General features: G+C 41.0%; 1 protein-coding gene across 3 annotated transcripts in view; it reads left to right on the top strand.

The window, feature by feature from the left end:
* The window catches only part of AKT3 (AKT serine/threonine kinase 3), a 210,059-nt gene that overhangs the window by 407 nt on the left and 183,923 nt on the right, over nt 1-25,729 (top strand). For 2 of the 3 annotated variants that reach the window (XM_059677347.1, XM_059677345.1), the window contains exons 2-3: nt 1,893-1,987; nt 12,455-12,608. In XM_059677347.1, coding sequence (XP_059533330.1) covers nt 12,563-12,608 — 46 coding nt within the window. In that variant the 5' untranslated portion in view covers nt 1,893-1,987; nt 12,455-12,562. The remainder of the gene's footprint in view (nt 1-1,892; nt 1,988-12,454; nt 12,609-25,729) is intronic. The other variant, XM_059677346.1, reaches the window with a different exon arrangement.

The raw sequence follows: 25,729 nt of genomic DNA, 5'->3' as shown, positions 1-25,729 counted from the left end.
GGGGGTGGCGTGGCGGGGGCGCCGGGGTGGTCCCTGCGCCGGGGGCGGGGGCTGGGTCGGGAGGCTGGGGCGCGGGTGTGGGTGGGAAAGGCCGGGGATGCCCGGCGCGGGGACACGGGCGCCCCCTCCCTTCCCGGGGGGAGCCGGGGGGCGGCGGCGCGCGGGGGGCCGGGGCAGGGTTCCCCGGCCTAGCGGTCCCGGCCGAGTCTGGGCTGCCCCGGCCCTGGCGCCTCCCGTCTCTGCGCAACTCCGCGCGCGCCCCCCCTCCAGGCTCCCCCCACCCCCCGGCCTCCCCGCCGGCCGCGCGGCGTGGGGAGGGGGCGCCCGCTGGGCCGGGGGCGGCGGCGAGGTTATGTAACGCGCGTGGAGCCCGTGGCGGCGTGTTTGGGTTGGGGGGAGGGGGCTGTCTGCGTGCGCCCCGCCCGGGCCGCCGTGCGCGTGGGGTGGGGTGGGGTGGGTGCCGCGGGTGCCGCTGAGGATGCACTGGCGTCCCCGGGGTCTCCTTCCTCCTCCACCCACCCGGCCGGCGGCGCGCGGGGAAGACGGCGCGGGCGGGCGGGGCGGGGTGGGTGGGTGGGTGGGGTGCGGGGGGAGGTGGGCGGCGTGCCCGCCCGTGTTTTCCATAGTAGCGGGGTTCGGTCCGCTGGGGAGTTGTGTGCTAAGAATAGAAATGTGCGGAAGATGCTGGGTTTGGCGGATCCAGAGATGCTGTGGCTGCTGCTGGCGGCGGCGGCTGGGCTGCAAGTAAACAAACCGGCCTCCCTCTCGTGCATCGCCTCCTGCGCATCGGTCTGCATCAGCCATGATGCCGGCGGGGCCCTTGGGAGCCCCGAGTGGAAACCTGGCCGGCGGCGGGGTGCGCCCCGGCTCCTTGGCGGGGTCACCCCGCGTTTGGGATTTCCCGGGAATCTGCGGGGAGGCCAGATTGCATCGCTCGGGCGTCGGGTTTCCAATGGCGATCGGGAGCGTGTCTCTTCTGCACGCAGAGGCGGTGCCTGCCTGCAGGTCAAGGGGAGGATGCGCCCCGGTCTCCCAGCAGCTTCGTGTTAGGAAAAGCACCCCGACGCCTGCCTCCCGGGCGCCGATTGGTCCAGAGCCCAGTAGTTTGTAAGCTCCTAAGGTTTCTCCAAGGTAGAGAGTCCGCGGTGGACCTGATGGGTCTGCAGGCTAATTGCTGGCGTTAATAAAATGGTCACGCTTCCGACGCTCATCCCGAAGCTCACGGGTATGAAAGAATGGCTTTTTTTAATGCAGTTAGTGCATTGCCAGCTGCCCCAAACCATCCATCGAGGTATGTGTGTGTGTGTCCCTTATTTGGGAAAGCGTGGTCCTGCAGCTCTTTCTTTAGTGCACTGCAGGTCATTAGGCAGCCACTCGGTTTCATTTTGGGTGGGAGCTCCTTAAAGTAGATTGTACAGTTGTTAGGAAATCACTGAAAACACACACACACACACACACACACACACACAAAGGTGGAAGAGTCCAGTAAAGATGGTTTAGGAAACTTAGTCTTCAGAACTTGAGTGTCATTGCCAAATATGTATAAGTGAACATGAATATTCCAAGAGGTGGTGGTCTAATACATATACACACACATACATAACATTCACGACGTGGTTGTCTAAAACATGAACATATTTATTAAAGTACTTATTAATAAATTACTAGTTTCCTGGGGTATCCGATTGAATGCACGCTTATTTGCATATATGCAGTTGTTCATGTGGAAAGTAACACAATGGTGAATAAACACTCATACGAGAATAAATTTTCATGTATTCACAGCAGTACACCTACCTTTGCCCCGCAATTTTCTTTGTGACAAATACGCAATCTTGACTTTGAAAGTTTCCCAAGGAAACTGAAGATCTGCTTTTTGCTTTTCTCACCAGGTTGGCCCCACTATCCTTAATTGGCTTGAGCTTCTTTTTAAAGTGAGAGGAGAGCATATATCCCATGAATGAGATGAAACTGGAATTAGATGAAGGTAGATTTTTTTTTTTTTTGGTTCAGCTATACGTATATTTCTCCTGTGTATTTGCGGTAGCATGTTTGCTTCCAGTGTAAAAAAAAAAAACAAAAAAAAAAAACCTAAAGTAACTGCGAAATAATTTGTGAAACTATTATTTGTATTCATTTTGCCCCAGACACTTAGCCTTTCTGTGATTTAGTGAATTATTTTCCAACTTAAAAACTCATTTTTAATTTGATATTGACTTAGTTTAAGTTGTGTTTGTCAGAGTACTTAGGGGTTCTTCTTTGGACGTTGTTGTTCATGTAAGCTTATGGCTGTAAAGTATTTTAAGTAAGATTTCATTCATTCAACAAATATTAGAATGTGAACTGTATGATAGGGGCTGGTTGGTTGAGAACTTTATTTTACTTTTTTATTCAGAAGTTCACATCCATTAGAAAGAGAATTTGTTTTCAGATCACGGCGAATCTAAACATGTTTTGCTCAAACATGTCACGGGACACATGTGCTTGTTAGCAGAGAGTCTTGTGCAAAGTAAGGATTTAAGATTTTTTAAGCTCTAGCTTTTGATTTAAATGTGAGAGGTTTTCTTTCTTGCAGAAATTCAATGGAAATTTACAACTATTTGGGTTTCTTTAAAAAGAGGAACCCTTTTTACAAACTGACTTTGTGGAAGTTTAGAGTTTACTTAAACTTTGCATATCTTTGTGGAAGGATAGCTACACTTTTTGTTGTTGTTATTATACTTTTGAAGGTCAAGAGTTCACCCTTGGGAAGCTAAGGCAATCCTTGTTAACTAGGTGTTAATTGCATTTTAGCATGATTTGATAGGATCTTGTTTTTAGAGTGTGATTAAGTTTCAACATTAAAAAATATTTCATTTGAAACCATTCAGAATTGAATAACAACATGCAAGACAGAAAAAGAAGCCATTCCATTTTTTAAAATATTAAAACTTTTTTTTAATTAAATTGATTGGTGTCAACATGAACATAGATTTCAGGTGTGTTTTTCTGTTAGAAGCCATTTAATTTTGTTTTGACTAAATCAGTCTTGTAATTTGAATTGCATTTTTCTTAAATTAATTTAAGAAATGCACATAATTAATTTTTATAGATTCGTTAGAATACGTAGATCATTTAAAATTGTTCCGTTTTTAACTTCAGGTTTCAGAGTTCACATCAGTATTCTAAATCCTGGTTTCCTACAGCATGCATTGTTCTGTTATTTTGTTTTTTTAATATATTTTTATTGATTTTACAGAGGAAGGGAGAGGGAGAGAGCGATAGAAACATCAGTGATGAGAAAGACTCATTGATTGGTTCCTCCTGCACACTCCCTACTGGGGATCAAGCCTGCAACCCGGGCATGTGCCCTTGATTGGAATCGAACCCGGGACCCTTCAGTCTGCAGGCCGATGTTCTATCCACTGAGCCAAACCGGCCAGGGCACGTGCACTGTTCTGTAGTCTCCTGCAAAGATAGCCCTGAATCATCAGATGTTAACTTAATTATTTTATCATGGTCTTTCATGAGCTAGATTCAGTGCAGCGTTCATGCTAGCCAATGCCTGGTGAGCCCTTGCCATGTGCCAGGCACTGTTACATGTGGCCAACATGTATGCATTTAATCTTCATGACGACCCCTGCTACATTTTTGAAAGTGATTTTAACACGAGAAAAACACTTACTCTGGTTTATAAAAATGCATCTTATTTTAACTTCCTTCATTTTGAAAACACTTTCTTTGAGTGTTTTTACTAACAGGTACCTGGTAGAGTTCACAGTGACAATGCTAACTTTCCATAACGTAGTATAGCCATTTTCCCAGAAATCAAGTTACTGTAGATTGACCCATAACAACATCCTTTCTCATTTTAGTTATTTCAGATGCTGAATTAACTGCCTCAAATGTTTACGTATTTTACTGTAGCACCAGTGGATTAGATGTTAATATACTTCCTGTGCGGGGAATCTTCAAATAGTAGTTGATAGAGAAATTGACATATGCTTCTTGAGCCGTGGGCTTTCTTTTTTCGTTCCTTTTCTTTTCAACACTCTATATTTATTTAATGCCAACTGCACATATTTTACGCATCCAAATAGGTATATTTTCCTAGTATCCAAAGGGAAAGGTAAAAAAAAAAAAAAATTCCTAGACCAGATCACGAGAAGACTTCCAAGTGAGAATTTCTCTCCCCTGAGTTAAGAAATCCTATGCTTGTGGGGCTGAGTATGGGAGAGGGAGGAAGATGGTCTTTCGTTAGGATTGGGGTTTAGTTCAGGTTTTGTCCGTGTGCAGTTGGTGTTTGAATGTTGTATCTTCCCGACTCTATTGGACTTTTGTGGACAGGAACTGTATGACCACAATATTGTTAACCAAGATATCAGTTGTAAGTGAAGTAGAGAGCAGATTTGAACTTGAAGAGTCATACATGTTGGCTCTGTAGGGCTGTTTGGAGTTCACCCGATGCTCTGTATCTCTGTTTTTATGGCGAAGGAAATACAGGCACAGAGAGTTCAGGGACCAGCATCATCCCTCTGGTGGGGCAGGTTGGAAAAGGGACCCAAATGTTTTGGCTTGTCCATTGCTCTTCGTAAACATGCCATACCTGCACGTTAGCTCTCCCTGTAATTGGTGGTGAAAGGTCAAGCTGATTCTTGGCATGTAATGGAGCATGTACCAGCTGTGTTCTGTGTGTATGTGAACTCTTTTTCCATTTTATAACCAGAGAGGTCCCAGGACAGAGTTTGGAAGGATCTGACATGTGTATTGGGGAAATATGGCCAACTGTGCAACCAAAATTCTTTTAGTAGCAGCCCTCCACCTGCCCCTGTTAGCATAGGCACCTGCACATGGAGGCAAGCCACAGTGTACAAGAGACGGGGAGGGGATAATTCATCCATGGCTTGCCCAATGTTTTAGGACTCGGAAGGATCCAATAAGCGTTTTCCTAGTTGTTCCATATTAGAATACTAAATATATCGCCCAGCATAAGTGCTGTTCTTTTTTATCCTCACCTGATGATATGTTTATTGATTTGAGTGAGTGAGAGAGAGAAAGAGAGAGGAGAGAGAGGAGAGAGAAGTATCTATCCGTTGTCTCCTGCATGTGCCCCGACTGGGGTTGGAGCCCCCAGTCTAGGTATGTGCCCTGACCAGGAATCGAACCTGCAGCCTTTTTGGTGCAAGGAACGATGTTCCAACCAACTGAGCCACCTGGCTGGGGCACGGGATGCTTTTTTCCCCCCTTAATTTTATTGATTTTTTACAGAGAGGAAGGGAGAGGGATAGTGAGTTAGAAACATCGATGAGAGAGAAACATCTATCAGCTGCCTCCTGCACATCTCCCACTGGGGATGTGCCCGCAACCCAGGCACATGCCCTTGACTGGAATTGAACCTGGGACCCTTGAGTCCGCAGGCCGACGCTCTATCCACTGAGCCAAACCGGTTAGGGCACGGGATGCTTTTTTGATGAATAAGGGCTGTGTTGGTTGAAATGGCATTTAAATACCCTAAATAGGCGTGGGGAAGAGGGAGGAAATGCTTTATGTTTTTGTATGTATGTTTCAAAGTTTGCAAGGTTGATTTTTAAGAATGGGCAATTTTGAAGAAGGGCTCTTTTGTGGGAAAGTCAGAAACTTGCCTGTGTTTTTGCAGGTATTTTCCCCCATACTGTAAAGCTCAGCGAAGATATTTACAGAAAGACTTTTAAGAAAATCCACTCAGAAGAGAGGAGAGGTATTCAAAATAGATCATTTGTGTGGCCCGCTTCCCCATGTGTTATGTGTTTCCACAGGATTATAACTCTTGAAAGGGACGGACTGGCTGTTAGAGTTACTTCAAGTGCAGGACAGGTTGCCTTGAATTTCGCTCCCACTTCAGTCTTTTTCTTTTCCCTCAAAGCCTTTCAAAAGTTTTGTAGAGCTTTTTGCCCTGATGGCATATATTCGTTTCACCTATTTCTTATGCGTAGGTGACTACCATAAAATTACATTATGGTTACCCTTCTCAAGCATTGGTATTTCAATGTAGCAGCATTCTCATGTATTTGAACATGCTGTCTTCATTAATGCAGTTGGACTAGCATCTGTAAAGTGCGTGAAAAATGGTGGTGCAGAGCGAGTATATGCTACATAATATGAATGACAGCCCGGTTTATAGTTGAGGGAAAGTTGTATTACAGAATTGTATTGTGGCCTTTAACTTTGAAATGAGCACCGGAAATTGTCAACCTATGTTAATGACAACCTTTATTTGTAAAAAAAAAAAAAAGAGAGAATTGCTGAGTTGCCCTTTTAACTTTGTCACCCTGCTTCTCCTCTTCTGTCATAATTTCATTTGTGATGCCACAGTGATATGTATTAATTTCTAATTTATTTGAGAGCATTGTGCTTTACTGGACTTGGGAAGAATAATTTGATCATGTTTTTGAGAGTTCACACCGACCTGATTGGAGACTTGAATTGCACGTAGTCACTCTTGTTTCCTGTCACTCACTCGTTCTGGGAACTGGGGGGAAATCATGTCATTATTGGTTGGTCACCGTTTTCCTAGAGAGCACATTAATAGCAGGTTGTTAAAGGTTTGCAAACAGATTTTAAATACTTGGTTTTGCTTGTCTCCCTGTGTACTTAATGTAGCCCCTGCCACAGAGTAGACAATCAGTGCATATTTATTAACTGCATATATATGTATATTATATGTTTTATTGAGTGAATGATACTTTTACAGGATGTTTGAAGGAGTTTAATTATTGCTTCAAATTGAATGGTTGGTTGTCATAAGTAAAGAGATATCTTTATAATATTCTTACACATATTATTAAGAAAATATGCCATTCTTTTTTCTCTTTTTCCTCCCATCATGGATAAGTTTGGGTAGTGTTGATGCTTGATTTGTTTGGAAATTGAAACTTGAGCATCTCAACAAAAAATTGTCAAAAATGTTGAGGAAAAAAGGATAATTTTAATGTGTGATAGTCCTTAAAATTAATGGAGGTCTATAGGAAGCGTACTTCAATGGATAGAGATGAATATTTATTATAATTCTAATATTATAATTTCTATAATATAGAAATATTATAATTCTATAATATTTATTATAATTCTATTATTTATATGTGGGTGCTTCCATAACGTTCAAGTTCAGGTTTGAGAAAACAGTACCTGATGGCTTTCTGTTGACTTTGAATATTAGCTTGTTCAGTCGGTTTTTTATTAAGGCTGCATCTTCATGCCTTGTTTTATCCACTGGTTTAGTCCATATTTGTTGAGCATCTATTATGTGTCAGGCACTGTCAGCTTGTTTTACAAATAAAAATGCTACTGAAAGAGGTGGAAGATGTGAAAATGTTTTTTTTTTCAATTGTAAAATGACATTCAGGTTCAGGTATTATCAAATTCTCAAATAGTCTGAACAAAAGTACCCTTATTATAACCACTTTGTGGAAATTCTAAATTGAATCTGCCAAGAATTTCATGTGCAATTTTTTTTTATAAGAATGGGAAAAATTAGGTTACCCAGTGATGACATGTTTAATGAAGTAGGCTTAAAAGGGAAATAAACCAAATTTTGTCTGTGATAGGTCATTAGATAGAAGAGATTTCTAGGGAAGTTAGGACGAGGTGAAGTTCACTCCACTTTCGGGAACAGGTCACATGCTTCAAGTCCAGCTCATCATTTTGCGGATTAGTGGGTTTTCTTTGTTTTTTTCTGTTGTGTTTTTTTTTGTTAATCCTCATCCAAGGATATTTTTCTATGGCTTTTCTGAGAAAGCGGAAGGGAGGGAGGGAGAGAGGGAGGGAGAGGGGGAGGGGGAGAGAGAGAGAGAAACATTGATGTGAGAGAAGCACATCGATTGGTTGCCTCCTGCATGCGACCCCAGGCTGGGAATCGCGTCTGCGCCTGAGGTACAAGCCCTTGACCAGAATCGAACCCGAGACCCTTCAGTCCGAGGGCCGACCCTCTATCCACTGAGCCAATCCAGCTAGAGCTGCAGGTTAGTATTTTTAATAGACTGAGGGGGAGAGTGTAGGTGACGAGGTACAGGAGTGTTGTCATTGCAGGAAAATTAACGAGCAGAGTTTGCTGCTCATGAGTTAATAGCATTGTTTTTATATACAAACAAGCACTTATGTTCAAAGAATGTGTCATTTCAGTGAGTAGAGACTCGGGAGCAATTTTTCAAGCTGAAAATTACGATTAGGGGTAGAATCCGTTCACAATTTAAGGAGCCAGTGCAGAAAGCCATCTCTATAATGTGTGGGGCCACTGCCCCTCCCCAAGATGGTAAATTCTATCCGATTGATTTAACACACATTTTAACAGTTTAAATAGATGAGCGCCTGTGAACAGTTTTTATCTAAAACACTAGTTTTTGAAACTGTTCCTGTATGAAATAAAATTCATTGACTTTGGGTTGATGTGGCTATTTCTGCCTCTTGTTTTATTTATTTTATTCTTTTAATTGTTTCATTGCTTAAAGTATGACAAAGAGTATTACATATGTCTCCTTTTTTTCCCCGCCCTTGACAATCCCCTGGCCTCCCCTACCCCCCAGTGTCTTCTGTCCGTTGGTTATGCTTGTGTGCATGCATACTGCCTCTTGTTTTATAGTGAAGAGGAGCGCTGGTGGCAAGAGCATGCGCCTGGTTCTCTGTGTGGGGACCCCATAGGGGAGCCCCCTGACCCTGGCCCAGTCTCTTCATCTGGCTCCACCCTTCCCTCTACTGTGAACCGAAGGTCGCTTCCAGCTTTAAGATCCTTATAATGAAATGTCCACTTAAAAAAAATAAAATCAATTTTGACAATACTTTTGTTTTTCTAGTGTTTTGTTTTTTTTTAAATAGAGGTTTGGCAATTATTTAAATAGGAAAGTACACACTTTACATACATGTATTGGATATGTATTACTTTTGGTTATTACTAAGCGTCGATCCCTGACCTCTTCCATTTCTAATCCTAAGAATATTCAGATAGGAGTTTCCTTTTACCCCTGTTAGGTAATTTTATAGTCAGAAGCGAAGAATTGCTGCAGTGGTTCTCAACCTTCCTAATGCCGCGACCCTTAAATACAGCTCCTTATGTGGTGGTGAGCCCCAGCCATAAAATTATTTTCGTTGCTACTTCATAACTGTGATGTTGCTGCTGTTATGAATCGTCATGTAAATATCTGATAGGCAGGATGTATTTTCATTGTTCGCGACCCACAGGTTGAGAACCGCTGCAATAGGTGTGAGGCCCCTTGCTATGGTAGAAGCAAAGCGAAGGCGGACAGGGCAGCCCCTCCAAAGACATCATTTTGTACCAGTGTTCCCAGCACTTAACTCCCTCTAATCATTTATGTCAGGAGTTAATAACCCTTTTAATGATCCAGCCAGCGGGCCGCGGTGAGGTCTTCAGGCAGTTTCATAAGCGAAATTTAAAAATGATCTTTGGATTCTTGTCTGAAGGGTTCTGTGGTTTCTTTGTTTGTTGCCTGCTTTTAATGGTGCAATGAGTCTTGCCTTGAATTATGTGGCCACATCCTGTGACATTTCCCAACGTGCGCTCCTCTGGATATCAATACACGCTACTAAAAAAAAAAATAAAAAATAAGAGCCCTGTGTGTGCGGATACATTTAGGATTTGCTGAGATGCTTAGTATGTTTATCGTCGTGTTTCAAGAGAAAGACGTGGTTTGTAGAAGTTTCCCAACTTACTGGACCAAAGAATTTTTCTTTTTCCATCTTTTTTTTAAAAAAAAATTTTTCCAGAATTTCTTTTTATTTATTTATTTATTTTTTAAAATATATTTTTATTGATATTTTACAGAGAGGAAGGGAGAGGGATAGAGAGTTAGAAACATCGATGAGAGAGAAACATCGATCAGCTGCGTCCTGCACACTCCCTACTGGGGATGTGCCCGCAACCCAGGTACATGCCCTTGACCGGAATCGAACCCGGGACGCTTCAGTCCGCAGGCCGACGGTCTGTCCACTGAGCCAAACCGGTTTCGGCCAGAATTTCTTTTTATATCCCTTTGGACCCTCTTCAGTAGGAGAGCCTGATGTTTTGAGGACAGGCTTGGCCCTGCCTGGGGGCCCGTCGCAGCCCCAGGGCACTGGATGGCCATGATGGCCGTGGTCTTCCCTTCAGCTACGCGGACGTTGTGGGGTCTTTAGTCTGGATTCCTGACGGCGCAGTGAGGAGGCCGGCCCTTCGCCCGCATCAGGAGAAGAACTGTAACCAGTCCAGGACTAGCCTAGCCGGCTCTCCTTTGCTGGCCCGCAGGCCTCCTGATCAAAACCCAGCTTGAGAAAACAGCGCTGACGGAGTCCGTCCGTCCGTCCGTCCGTTTCCTGGCGATCTGAAATGGACGCTCCTGCCCCTGGGCCATGTTTCTGGTGCTTTCCTGGGAAACGCTTTCACTCAGTTTTATCTCGGTATTTCCCTTTTTAGGGTGAGAGGGACAATCAGAAATCCCCCTGTGAAGCCCAGTCCTATTTACATGGGAGGATATTTTGAGGACCTTGTTGTTGTTTTTTTACACTAGAACAGCGGTTCTCAACCTTCCTGATGCCCCCACCCTTTAATACAGCTCCTCATGTGGTGGGGACCCCCAACCATAACATTATTCCCGTGGCTACCCCATCACTGTCATGTTGCTACTGTGATGAATCGTCATGTAAATACCTGATAGGCAGGATGTATTTTCATTGTTGCAAATTGAACATAATGAAAGCATAGTGATTAATCACAAAAACAATATGTAATTATATTTGTGTTTTCCGATGGTCTTAGGCGACCCCTGTGAAAGGGTCGTTCGACCCCCAAAGGGGCCGCGACCCACAGGTTGAGAACCGCTGCACTAGGAGGTGTCTTGTAAAGACCCATGATAAAAATTTCAGACTTTTGTTGCAGGAAGAATTATATTCCTTGTGAGCAACTTTTTTTTTTTTTTTTTTTTTTAATACTTGTGGGTGCTGTAACTATTGAAACCTATAATGTTTCCTTATTTGCATTGCTTCCTGAAAGCTCATGCTAAATGCATGGCCCATCTTCACAGATGCACAGCCTTTTACTCCGGCTTCCTTTTATCTTTATTGGAGGCAGCGATTTCCAACCTTTTTCATTTCATGGCACCTATAAACTAATTACTAGAATTCTGCGGTCTGATTTTCCTTCACACTGGACACCTATTGTACTGGCGATTATTATTAATATTATTATTTTTAGTTTTAAGGGAGGGGGAGAGACAGAGAGAGAATCATTGATGTGAGAGAGAGACATTGATTGTTTGCCTCCCACACGTGCTCCAACAAGGGTCAGGGATTGAGCCTGCAACCCAGGTACTTGCCCTTGACCGGAATCGAACCCGGGACCCCTCAGGGGGCCAACACTCTATCCACTGAGCCAAACTGACCAGGGATGCTGGCATTTTTTTATTTGATAATCTAAGGGAAAAAAAGATCAGTGCTCTTGACTAAAATAGTCAGGTATTGCATGTTTTGTTTTAATTAAATTTATTGAGGTAACATTGGTTAATAGAATGATATAGGTTTCAGGTATACAATTCTATAATACTTCATCTGTATATTGTGTGGGTATTTTTGCATGTTTTAAAAATCCTAGTTGAAAATCACTGATTTAAGGTAACATCGTTTTGGAGTTAAGAATGCAGGCCGTGGGGTCAGACAGCTTGGCTCCGTCATTTTGTGTTCAAACCGGGCAAGCTGTTTAATCTCTATGAACCTCAGTTTCCCCATCTGTGAAATGGAGTTAATAGTATACCCTACGAAGGTTGTTGTGAAGATTACCTATGACTAATAGGTTGAAGCGCCTATACGAGTTGCTGACACATCTTGAATACTCCATAGTTTTTTTATATTTTCATGTTCTCTGTTTTACTTTGTCTACTTTAAAAGTAATTGATTTTGCATTATTTATAATATTTTACTTATTGCAATCAGCCTAAAATATTTCTTGGAACCAAGCAGACGAAGCATACATCAGTGTTGGTTTCTTAGCACATGGCATTTTACATAAAACGCAGCAATTAAAAACACGCACAATTGCTTCCCCATAACTGTGTTTAAATTTATAGAGATTTTGACATTAGACATAGATGGAAGATGTACTTTTAGTCCACGTAACTTTCATTCTCTTTCCTTTCGCCTCAAACACACATCACCAAACACATTTTCTGTATTCTTTGTGTAGGTGTGACTGGTTTTCTTAAAGACTTTTTTTTTTATTTTTTTTATTGCAGCCTCTTAGGTTAAAAGTTTCATTATCATTTGAAATCTGTCACAAGACCAGGGAAGTGTGTTCATTATACAACCATTTAATAAATAAGTCCCCCAGTTGGAAGAGCTGGGCTTTTATGTAAGGTCAGGCCCATTGAAGACATCGACAAAGAATTAGTTGTTTGTTATTGCTGTGTGATCTCCAAGAATGGAAAAAAAAAGACATTCTTTCTTCAATACTTCCTTCCAGGCTGAGTCATCACTAGAGAGTGGGAAGGGCAGCAGCAGCAGATAAAAACCCCAAAGCTGATATCACAAACTCCCATTTCTCCACGTTGGGGGCTAGCGGGGAGCCACCATGAGCGATGTGACCATTGTGAAAGAAGGTTGGGTTCAGAAGAGGGGTAAGTGTTCAACAAAACCAAAGCCATGTGGTTGGTAAGTGTGCTGACCCTTAGTGGTGTCTTGGAAGTTGATTTTTTTTTTCTGGTGCTGTTAACAGAGTAAACTGTGATGTACTATGTCCAGTAAGAGAGAAATGATATTTAGCATATGTGTTAGGAATTTGCTTATTATTCAAGGGTTCTTTATAATTCTTTTTAAAAAATATATATATATATATATACTTATTAATTTCAGAGAAGAAGGGAAAGAAGAGAGAGAGAGAGAGAGAGAGAGAGAGAGAGAGAGAGAGAGAGGAACATCAATGATGAGAGAGAATCATTGATCGGCTGCCTCTTGCACGCCCCACACTGGGGATCCAGCCCACAACCTGGAAATCGAACCTGGACCTCCCGGTTCATAGATCGATGCTCAACCACTGAGCCATGCCAGCCGGACTGTAATTCTTGATTTTGATAATTTATAATCAAGTTTGGCTTTCTGGTATGTTGTGTGCATGTATGTTACAGAAAATCGGTGTTGTGTTTTCTGTGTTGCCTGCTGGACTCTACAAATACAGAGAGAAATCTTTAGAATGATTTCATATCAAAAAAGTGTCTAACTTGTATGCATTTTAAGACATGTAAACATAAATCAAATTATTCAGTTATATTAAGCCAATTTGGGTGGTGGTAGGGGAAGGGATTAAAGCAGTAAAGTGGGGGGGAGGGTTCACCCACAAACTCTTGGATTCACAATCTCATGAGAAGGTAAGTAAAGTCCTGATGAAAAGACCACATGAGGAAAGAGTGTGTTGTGTGTGTTTATGTTTAATTTTATGTTTTGTTTTTCATGATTTTTTAGTATTTCTTGTTTACTCTCACTTTAGATAAATAATTCAAATGCACTATTATGCTTTTTAATATTAAAGGAAGCACTCTTCAGTGTAAAACATTTTATCCACTATGAGGTCACCTGCTAATGTGGTCAATGTGTTTATTAGAATTCTAGAGTTTGGGCTAGTTGCTAGGCAACCACTGCTTATCCACGTGGCCAAATGGAGTAGGATGCGGCCTCTTTCATTCTCAGGACTTTTAAGTTATTGGTGTCATTTTCTGGTTAAACATCGCCTTTTAAGGTGTGATTTTTCATATTCTTTTAGGGTCTGTGGTTCATACCTATGCTGAAAGCTGTTGACAATAGTTAAATGTGATTATGTGTTTTTGAGCTTTTGAAAATCAGCTTTATTGAGTTATTTACATACAGTAAAATATACCAATTTTAAGTGTGCCCTTCATGAATTTTGCTAAACTTTTAAAGGAGTGTAACAAACACTATAACCATGACATAGAACATTTCTATCACCCAGAAAAGTTCCTGCCTTCCCTTGGTAACCACTGCTCTGCTGTGCCTATAATTTTGCAATTTCATATGATTAGAATCATACGCCATGCAGTCCTTTGAGTTTGACTACTTTCACCTTTCACATTGCATAATACTTTTTTTTTCTCACATCCAAATGCTTTATTGTTCTGCTGAGATGCTTACAAATACTGAAAGTCACCCAGCCTGGACCCCGCACCCACAGCCCAGGGCCGGAGGGGGCAGGGAGGTGGGCTGTGTGTTAAGGCAGAAAGACTATGGCCAGGCTGTGGAGGCCTCGTCCTCTGCTCCCTGTTCATCACCCTCGGAGGCTGGGCCGCAGGGCCCTCCCTTCTCTGTGCTCCCCGTACCCCGAGGAAGGCCCTTCTGGCTTTCTCCTCCTCCTTGGAGGACCTAGATACCCTGCCTTCACCCCCTCTGGCTGTAAGCATGTGGTAGGGAGAGGGCTGGCCAGGGGCCAGGCTGTGCATCAGGGCCTGGAGACGGGCTCGGGGAGGAGGTGTTCGGACCCTTTCCCCAGCGTGAGGTCCCTGAGGGCCTGGGCTGCAGAGTGATGGCACATACCCTGAGCTAGGGAGCCATGCAGTGAGTATGTAACCATGGCAATGAAGCGGTTACTGTGGTGACCGTGGTGATGGGTGTGTAAAAAGGGGATGGGGCTGAGACCCCAAGGATAAAACTTGAGGTCTCTGGCCCTTGAGCAAAGGAATGAAAATACAAACACGGGAGGATAATGGGGTGAGAGCAGGGTTTGAGAAGTGTGCTGCCTGAGCCTGTGGGATTCATTTATATAGTGTGTTTTTATTAGTCTGTTCCTTTTCATTGTTGAGTACTATTCCATCCACAGTTTGTGCTTGCCAGTTGCTGGGCATTCGGGCTGCTCTCGTTTGGGGCTATTATGAGTAAAGGTGCTGTGACCATGTGGGTGCATGTGTTTGTGTGATGTATTTTTGGGGGGCTATAACCTGGGAATGAGATTGCTGGGACCTATGGTAAGTTTATATTTAACTTCATCAAAACGGCCAAACTGTTTTCAAAGCGGCGGACTATTTGTGTTCAGTTTAATACCTTTTATGTTATTCTCATTTTAGAGATTTGGAAAGCTTTTTCAGAGTTCTCTGCTGTATGAAGGAAGGTATTTTTAAATAAGATCATGGATGTGAGTGAGCTTTGGCAATTTTAACATAAGTGTAAGCTGTTGCTATCGCCACCTTTTATCAAGGGTTTAGAGTGCTTGTTGAGTCTGTTTAATTAATTGTGTCTCCTCTGAAATACCATTATAGAAGGTTGGTGTGTAGTACATGGAATATAGAAAAAGGAAAAAAAAATAAAATAGAATTTCTCGGTGTTTTTCCTGCATTGGTTAGGGAACGAGAATTCTAGTGATTTGTGTGTGCATGTGCTTGTGTGTGTGTGTGTGCGCGTGTATGCATGTGTGTGCGTGTGTGCGTGCATTAATTTTGGGAAGTAATAGTCTAATAAACATAAGACTGAATAATACACAAAGGTATAAAATGCAAAGTAAAACTCTTTCTACCCTCTACCTCTTCCAACTAGTTCCTATCCTCAGAGATAACCATTTTAGACCTTTTCTAGTTTTTTAAAAATGTATTTTTATTTATTTCAGAGAGGAAAGGAGAGGGAGAAACAGATAGAAACATCCTTGATAAGAGAGAATCATTGATTGGCTTCCTCCTGCACGCCCCACGCTGGGGATCGAGCCCACAACCCGGGCATGTGTCCTGTCTGGGAATCGAACCGTGACCTCCTGGTTCATAGGTCAGTGCTCAATCCCTGAGCCACGCTGGCCGGGCAGACCTTTTCTCTTTTTAATTCTGCTGATTACCCCAATTTTATGTATAATATGCTAAACTTTATTTTTGATGAATCTTAAGTAATCTAGTATATCCCTATTGTGGAAAAAATGAGCAGTTTTACTTTTAATACTTATTCTCTTCATTTTTTTTCTTTTTTGGGGGGCATTTATAGTTAAACTTTTTGCATCATTCTATAAATTATTTAGACATAATCTTGCCACTTCATGAGTTAATAAAAATTAGTACCCCTTACAGTCTTTCCCTTGAATTCCTCACATTTCTTCTCCAATTTGTTAACTGTAACATTTATTTTATATCATCAAGGTTTAATAGTTATACTTGATTCCAAAAAGCAGTCATCACTAGTATGCGATGTAAACAATATTAACTGTAAACAAAGTAGTAAGATGCATGTGATGGGAGAGCAGATGAGTTTCTTACACGCTGTTGCTACTCAAGTTCACGTCATACTTTAGTTTGGCTTCTAGTTTGGGTAGAACTGTCTTTTTCCTGGATTTCCTAATTGCCACATTTCCCCCCTATTGGTATAAGCCTGTATATGCCTTTATAATATCACTTGGTTTTCCAGTTTTGAAATCATACTATTTGTTGAAGTTCTAATATGAATTGCCTTTTTATATGGGTATGATTTATTTTGCAGTTTTCTAGAGCACTTCCTGAAGTAATTTTCTCAGAAAGGGTGTGTGTGTGTGTGTGCGTGTGTGTGCGCGCGCTTGTCCACACTGTGTTTGAAAATGTCCTTTTGACGTTCACACCTGGTACATACCTTGGCTGGGTATAGAATTCAGGCTTCAAATAGTTTTCCTTCAGAATTTTGAAGGTTGAATTCCATTACATTTCAGTAACCAGTTTACTGGTAAGAGGCTTGCCACTAACACGAAGAATTTTTTGTAGGTAACCTGCTTTGTTCTCTGGAAGCTTTTTGTGTCGGGGCCTCTGTACCCGTGGGATTATGAAATTGAAGGAGGGTGAGCTATAGTCCTTGTTTGCTCATTCTGTAATTCATTCAAACGGTGGACCCTTTGAAAATGCAGACTTTTATGTCTTTCTTCAGTTTTGGGAAATCTTCCTAGATTTCTTTTACTATTATTTTTCCCTTCTGTGTTCTCTGTATTCTTTTAAGTTTTTTGTTTTTTAATTTCTCTTACAGCTTCTCTAGCAATGCACTATTTTAAATTTTTTCTTTCATTTTGCCATGCGTCTGTTTTTTTTTTCTCTTTGTTCCTTGACCTTTTATTCTAGCCCTTCATTGAATTTTATATGTCAGTTATTTATATTCCCAGGACTTCTTTCTTTATAGGTTATGACCATCTGCTCTTATTTTACTTAACATTAGTATCTTATTCTTAGGACACTAAATACATTTTATTTTGAAGCTTATTCTCCTCTTTGAATAATTCCTTCAATTTGCTTATTTTGTTGTGGGGTGTTTTTTCAGTAGTGGTAGTTTTTTTTAGGTATCTCGTGATCCCTGTTTATCTGGGTATATTTGTGAATGAAAGACTGGGATTGCTAGTAACGTCCTCTGTCTATTTTTATAATTTATGTGTTTCTCCTGTACTTACAACAAGTCAGATTCCCTGAAAGAAGCTTGTATGGTAGTGTTTCATTGTACTCCTGAAAGCACCAGTTGAAATGTTAAGGGAAACCAAATTGGGCCATTTTTCCCTCCACCATTCTTATTTTATTCCTTTAGAAATTTCACTATAATTTTAATAATAATTTTGTGTAAATTTCACTATATAATCTGTTGGTGTTTGGCTATATTTTGGTTCAGAGGATTTCTTCCAGAAGAGCAGTATTATTGTAAACACCCCGGGCAGATGGTTATCACCTGAACTTTGGGGTGTACTCCCTCAAGAAAAAATATGATAATATCTGCCTTCCTTACCTCACCATGTGGTTTTAAACATTACGAGATCATGCTTGCAGGGGAGTGTTTTTTTTTTAAACTCGTAAACTATTAATAAAGGGTATTTATATAAAAAAGTTAGGATGTAGCTGTTATTTTCAACGCCAGCCCTTTTCCTCAAACCAGTATTGCTGAATCAGTTCTTGTTAGCTTCTGTTCAGATAGAATCTCATTTTACTTTTACTTTTTTTTTTAAGTTGTTCTTCAGTAAATACCTTCCAGGAAAATGAAAAAAAAATGTAAAAGGATAATTATTGATGTTGTGTCGCACAAATACTTTATGAGTGGCATAGAGCAAGGAAACCTTCCTTTCTGTACTTTTCTGGAGCAATTGCAAAGCGGTATCATTAATGGAGATAACACATTCACATAGTATTGTTGATGCTAAAGATGACGGTAAAACAAATGTAATGTAGCAAACAGGGAGTCAGGGGTTGCCTGCAGCTTTCTCCTGGGGGGTCCAGGCAGAGCCCCCCCACAGTTGGCTGCACATAGCGCCCATCTGTGTACAGATTGAGCACGTGTGAAATGATCTCCTTCTGAGACCAGCCCAGGAGGTATACTCCAGGTGACTCCATATCTCTAACCTCGACGTCAAATTTGCTTTCTTATTTTGTTGCGGTAGAGCCAGTGGCAGTATTTGCTGTGAAGAAACTTACTGCATTAATAAAGTTCAACCAGCTTAAAAGGTCTGAGTTGCAGAATTAAGTAGATCGCAGTAATATTGATCGAGGGCTTATTGTAATTTACAAAATTGTGTTTGCTTAGTAGTGTTATTTCTTAAAATCCGAAGTATGTAATCTCTTATAAGTATGGTCAGCCAGCTCCTTGGTAACAAATTAAAATCAGTTATGTATTTCTAGTCAACTCCTAATCGTACTGTTTTGAAGTTGGTGCCAATTGAAAGGTGGTTTTATCATTAGAAACGTTTTGATTGATGAAAATGCTGGGTGCATGCAAGTGTAAGTTAATTTCTTACGTTTTTCTTGTATTGATATCTAACAGCTTGAATTTTCGTGTTGTATTCTGTGCATAGAACCAGCTTGTGCTTTCAAATACCTTTTCCCCTTAGTGTGTCTGGTTGGTACTTGTGATTTCCCATATCTGTAAATTGTCCTTGGAACTATATTTGTCTTATATTTTGTGAAATGCTTTGTTAGATGCACTAGAATATTAGTATTTGGTCATTCCAGGCTCAAACTTTGTAAGTCCGTTGTCTTACAAAGTAGCTTAATCCCTCTATGCAAGACATACTTGAGTGACGTAAATAGCTGAGCTTATGTTTGAATGAGGGATTGCTGTGATGTAGTCAATTACAAGTTGTTACAGAAGAGAAAATGCACAATTCTGGGGGCCATCCATGTCCAAGGGCCTTTCCTTCTCCTTCGCTTTGCAGGTACTTGTGTGCCTTTTGTTCTTGTCTTCTTCACAAAGTGACTTTTGAAACAAATTATGAAGTGATTAAGGAAAAAGAAAATGACCATATGATTTCCTGTTTACTACTCAGCTGCAAGCGTTTTCCATAGAGAGTAGAGCTGTGGTAGTGACCGTATAACCACGTGACACATTAGAGAAGCTCACTTTGGCTTTTTTTTTTTAACCCTCACCGGAGGATATTTTTGCATTGATTTTTAGGGAGAGTGGCAGGGAGGGGGAGAGACAGAGAGACACAGCAATGTGAGAAAGACACATGGATCGGTTGCCTCCCACATGTGCCCTGACCAGGGCCAGGGATAGAGGTACGGTGCCCTTGACCGGACTCGAACCCGGGACCCTTCAGTCCACAGGCCAACGCTCTATCCACTGAGCCAAACCGGCTAGGGCTCCCTTTGGCTACTGATGTTGTAAGTGGAGAAGAAACGTAGAAAAATTAACTTTGTTGGTGGTAATGACATTTAAAACTCTGAGATTTGATGTATTTACATTGTGAAATTTGTTTTTCTTATACTTTCAATTAATTTGTTTTAACGAAGTAAGCCAAATGCAGAGAACAGTCAGATGATAGCTTTCATTGCATTCCAGAGTTACAGAATTGCACAGTTGCTGCTAGACACACCCACACGCCCACCCACACACCCTTCCCAGTCAGCAGTTGAGTTTTGTGCTTTGGCTGTATCCTGCAACCTTGCCCATTTCTTTTTTTTTTTTTTTTTAAAGTACATTTTATTGATTTTTTACAGAGAGGAAGGGAGAGGGATAGAGAGTTAGAAACATGATGAGAGAGAAACATCGATCAGCTGCCTCCTGCACACCCCTTCCTGGGGATGTGCCTGCATCCAAGGTACATGCCCTTGGCTGGAATCGAACCTGGGACCCTTGAGTCTTCATGCCCAATGCTCTATCCACTGAGCCAAACCGGTTAGGGCTGGCCCAATTCTTATTAAAGTTACTTTGAAGCTTTTCTGTGCAGATGGTCAAGTCATCTGCAAAGAGCCTCAGTTCCACTCCTTCCTCTCCAGTCCTTGGGCTTTTAATTAATTTGTCTGGTTTACTGCCTGGTTAGCACCTCGAGTACAATGTTGAGTAAAATTATGCAAGTCAACATTTTGGCCTTATTTCTCATCTTATTGGGAAAGCGTTTACTCTACGCTAAGTGTCGTATTAGCTGTAGGTTTTCCATGGCTGCCCTTTATCGGGTCGAGAAAGTTCCTTTCCTGTCCTAGTTTGCTGAGAGGTTTTGTGTGTGTGTGTGTTTTTTTAATGAATGAGTGTTCAATTTTTTCAAAAGATTTTCCATATCTGTTGACATGACCATTTGACTTCCGTTTTTGCATTCTGTTAATGTAGTGTCTTAGTTTCATTGCTGGAATAAATCCCATTTGGTCATGATGGGATTTATATAGTACCAGTTTTGATTTACTAATATTTTGTGAAGGATCCTTTTTTTTTTTTTTTTGCATTTACCAGAATATTGATCTGTCATTTTCATTTCAGGTTTTGCTATGAGGGTTATGCTAGACTCATAAAATAGATGGTAATAGGAAGTATTCCCTCCTCCTCACTTTTTGAAGGAATTTGCATAAGGTGGGTTTTATTTCCTCCTTACATGTTTGATAAAATGCATCAGTGAAGCCAGCGGGGTTGGAGAATTTTGATAAGTAATTCAATTTCTTTAATAGCTACAGGGCTATCCAGATTTTCTGTTTCATCTTGGGTTGGTTTGGCTAAGTTGTGTTTTTTAAGGAATTTGTCCGTTTCATTCCAGTTTTTGATTTGTTAGACATAAGGTTGTTCTTAATATCTGCAGGATCTATAATGATAATCCCCTTATTAAATTCTCATATTGGTAAACTCTGTTCTCTGTTTTTCTTTGATCCATCTGGCAAGGTGTTTATACCTTTTATTCTTTCAAAGAACCACATTTTTGCTTTGTTTATTTTCTTTGTCCTTTGTTTTCTGTTTTACTGCATGTGCTCTTAATTATTTTAATTTGCTTGTCTTTTTATGGCTTCTTAAGATGAAATATTACCTTTTTCTTTTAAATAAGTATAAGAATTTAAAGCTGTGGATTTACCTTACTTCACTGCTTAACTGTGCCTCACAAGTTTTGATAATATTGTGTTTTCATTGTCACTGAGTGTAAATGTTTCCTAACTTGCCTTGTGATTCCTTTGAACCTTGAGTTATTTAGAAGAGTATTGTTTAATTTCAAAATATATAAGGGTTTTTAGATATCTTAGTGTTATTGATGTCTATATTACATTAGATTGTAATTACAGAAGATACTCTGAAATTTTTTGTGATATCTTTTAATGGTCCACCATTTGATCACCTTGATTTTAAGCTGTTGTGGGTGTAGTTTTATAAATGTGTGGTTAACCATTTGTACGCTATCAGCGTCTAGAGATGCAAGCGGCGGGCCGTTTTTAATTAAATTCAAAATATTGTGGCAGTTAACTGGTTAAGATGGTTAGTAGCGCATCATCTCTTCCATATCTTTACTGTTTTTGCTTTTAGTTCTATCAGTTACTGAGAGGTGTAAAATCTCCAACTATGATTGTGAATTTGTTTCGTGCTCATGTGATAATCATGCATCTACCACTGTATCTTCTTCTATGTATGCTTTTGCTTACGCCAGTTTTATGGCTTGGCATATATTTTTTCCTTTGCCTTTGTCAATGAAAATCTTGTATGTCCTTCAAGGCCAGGTTCCAATGTCCTCTCAGCATTTTTTTTTTTTAATCATAGTCTCAGAGTTAGAATGATTTCTCTTGCCTAGAATATGACCTCACTTCCATGCCTTTGCTTCCTTGTGGCTTCAGATTGACTGGTTGTTAAATAGATCCATTTTTTCTGCTTCTCCCTTATAAACTCCCCAAGGGCAGGAACCGTGTCTATTACAACTGCATTCCTTTCCCCCATGGGTCTACCAGTACCTTGAATGTAGTATGCTCTTAATCAGTCTTCAGTGAATGAATGAGGGGGAGGAAGAAAGTTCTAGAAGTTCAAACAGCACTGTATCACAGATTTCAGGGCAAGGAACTAGAATTGGGGCAGCAGAGGCAAGGCCGGGAACACAGTTCCGGAAGTGGCCTACATCTAGGACAGGGTTTTGGTAAGGGCAGTGAGGCGCAATGTAAACCAATAGTTTTCCATGTCATATAGGTTTTCAGGTATTTCAAGATTGCTGTGCCCTAGCCAGTTTGGCTCAGTGGATAGAGCATCCGCCTTCGGACTGTAGGGTCCCGGGTTCGATTCCGATCAAGGGCGCATGCCTGGGTTATGGGCTCGATCCCCAGTCGGGGGCATGCTGGAAGCAGTCAATCAGTGATCCTCTTTCATTATTGATATTTCTATCACTCCCTCTCCCTTCCTCTCTGAAATCAATAAAAGTATATTTAAAGAAAAAGAAAGAACAACCATTTTAATAATAATGAAAACATGATTGCTCTGATGTCTGCCCTTCAACTCCTTCTTTTAAGCAAAATATTCTCTTTTCTTAATTTGTTCATTGTATGACATGGTGTCCAGCCTTCTGACACATAATCTTGGTGCCCTGTGGTGTAAACATCTCAGTTTGTCGACATTTCTCTCAGAATGTGATGCCCGCAGTGAGCACAGCGCTGCCAGAAGAGTGTAGCTGTCAGCTCCCACGGGTCCCTGCCGTCGAAGGGGCGGTCCCTCCTCCAGGCTCACCTAATGGGTCCCTTGCAGGTTCCAGTTTGTGGTCCCAGTGCTGCCAGTTGACATTCTTAAACGCCTTTGTAGCTAGTTTCTGCTCTATCACACCACAGCCATCACTGGGTGTTAGTCTTGTTAGTTTGGGCCATTATTTTGCTGTTTTCTTTCACGTATCTCTGTTACTGAGGTTTAACTTCGTATTCATGCTTTTAAGCCATTTTTTAAAATCGAATGAATTGCTTGCTTTTGTCCTTACTCAGTTTTTATATAGGAGGCTTATGTCTTTTGTCAGGTTTATAAATTTTACATGTTCTTATTTATCTGTAAGAGCTGTGTGTGTATTTCCAGTACCATTGTTTTATTAATTTTTTGTTGTCGGTGCACATATTTCTCCTGGCTTGAATGTACCTTTGAAATTTATGGTATGTATGTTTTGTCATGTGAACGCTTTAAGTTGTGTCCTAGCTGGTTGGGCTCAGTGGAACGAGTGTCGGCCTGCGGACTGAAGGGTCCTGGGCTCGATTCCGGTCACGGGCACATGCCCGGGATGCAGGCTCGACCCCCAGTGTGGGGCGGCGTGCAGGAGGCAGCCGATCAATGATTCTCTCTGGTCATTGATGTTTCCATCTCTCTCTCCCTCTCCCTTCCTCTCTGAAATCAATACAAATATTTTTTAAAAAGCTTTAAGTTGCTATGCAGCCTAATCCGTCAAATGTTTCCCTTTTAAGGGGCCATAGAGGTCATCCTTAGAAACGCTTTCCCTGTTTTCTTTGAGCATCATCAGGTTTCAAAACATTTGTGTTATCTAAGTTATCTACAAAATCTACAATTTTGTTATCTATGAAATGCCTTTTGTAAAAGCTTCAAGCAGCACATAGAGTCTCATACGCTTCCTTCACTCCCACTTTCCTTCTCTGTTACGTGCGATGTGCCAAACAAAACCCAAATTTCCCTTAAATATTTCACAACCAGAAAGATAGTTGCCAAACCAGAAGTAGTATTTGCCTCTTGTCAAGAGATTGGGATTCAAGAAATCAATCGGGCAGGATACAGGAGGAGGGGTAATTAAAGAAATGGTCCTTTTATACTTTGTTCTGTGTAAACACTTGGATATTTTTGCTTTTTCTGATTTTACGTAAATGGCATCATAAACACTTTGCAACATGTCTTAGAGACGTGCGTGTGCTGTTGCAATGACTAGTTTTTGTAACTTGCTTTTAGTAAATCTAGTCTTCTCATTCATCTACTTTTCTTGTACTTAAGTACTCAGAGACCATTAGTTTTGTCCAGAGGTTAAGAGGATGGGCCTCAACTTCAAGTCTTAGCGTTGCCATTTATTCGTGACTGTGGGCAAAATACTGAATCTTAATATGCCTTCAATTTCTCATCTACAAAATGGAGATGACAATGTCTATTTTATATGGGTGTAAGACTCAACGATCAGAATGTTTGATTAGCTCTTATCACAGTGCATGGGACATGCTAGATAGTTAAACAATAGCTGCTATTATTCAAGAATCTTATAGAATATTGCTAAATTTGACATCAAGTTTACTAATATTTAATATTTAGGCTCATCCATTGTTTCTGTCTATAAAAACAACTAGTGGCCCAGTGCATGAAATTAGTGCACATTAAAAGGAAATTAGAGGAAATATTTTAATATTGTTATTTGCCCTTTCTCTATAATAGAAGTGTCAGAGATGAAAGAAAATCAGTAAAATGTATATAAAAATCTCCCTCCTGTCAGAGTCTGGGGTACGCTGCGGGACCCAGAGTCAAGTCCCTGCCCACCCACGTGCGCCTCAAAATCGCGAGATCCAGACCCGGCCGGCCCCACGCCCGTCAAGCCCCGCCAGGCAGGGGCGCGGCCTCAGGTCCCCCAGCCCTGGCATGAGGGTGCGAGGGCGCGATGACCATTTGCATATTAGCTCTTTATTGTATAGGATAAGGATGCTTGCCCTTTTCAGTTGCTTTTTCTTCCTGCCCTTCTGATGCTTTCCATTTCTCAGAGATTATTGGTGCTCACTGTGGCTCCGTGGTCAGTCACCTCTTCCAGTGCCTTTGGTGTTTGCACTGGGATGCTTCTCTTTTGAGAAGACCGTGTAATAATCCGTGTTCCTTTCCTGTCCCGTTGTCTGGCCTGAATGCAGGGCTTCATCTTTTATAACTTAAAAATTCGTGTTTGTAACAATTTATTTCAGTTTCTCATAGGATTTGCAAGCTCATTAGCTGTTCTCTGTATTTCTTTGTTACGATACTTCTTCCATCTTCCACACTTTTTCTTAAATGAAATGAATTAGTGTTAAAGCAACAAGTACACACATTTTTTTCTTTCTCACTCAGGATTGGATGATACCAACTGACAGTCACATTTTAATCCTGTGGTTGAACTTTATGACTAAAAATATTTGCTATAACACTAATTTCCTTTCAAAAAAGAAAATGAAAAAAAAACCAAAAAAACGAACAGAGAACACTAATTTCCTTATCTTGCAGAGTTGAAAGCTAAGGCATTCTATCTAGAATTCCTGGGTCAAGAAATAGAGGCTTAAGTGTATTTTTCTAACATTATAATATCAACCACTAGAAAAACTGAAAGTGAAAATAAAAGTAATAAAAATTGGGAAGAAGGATAAAGGGGAACTCAGTTTCTCACCTTCATAGTGAGAAGTCAGATGATATATTAAGAAACACAGTCCTAACGCCAAAAGCTTTAAAAGTGGTTATTTTTGAGAAGTGGAATGGAGTGTGTGTGTGTGTGTGTGTGTGTGTGTGTGTGTGTGGTGGAAGAGGTACTTTTAAGTCTTACATCCTTTCATATGTTACCGAATTATTACTTGGTGCATATAGTACTTAATAAAGTATATCCTCCACAATCCCAATCTAT

Source organism: Myotis daubentonii, chromosome 20 (assembly GCF_963259705.1).
Source record: "Myotis daubentonii chromosome 20, mMyoDau2.1, whole genome shotgun sequence".
NCBI classification, from domain to species: domain Eukaryota; kingdom Metazoa; phylum Chordata; class Mammalia; order Chiroptera; family Vespertilionidae; genus Myotis; species Myotis daubentonii.
The sequence above is the reverse complement of the archived record's forward strand: the minus strand, read 5'-3'. Positions and strand labels throughout refer to the sequence as shown.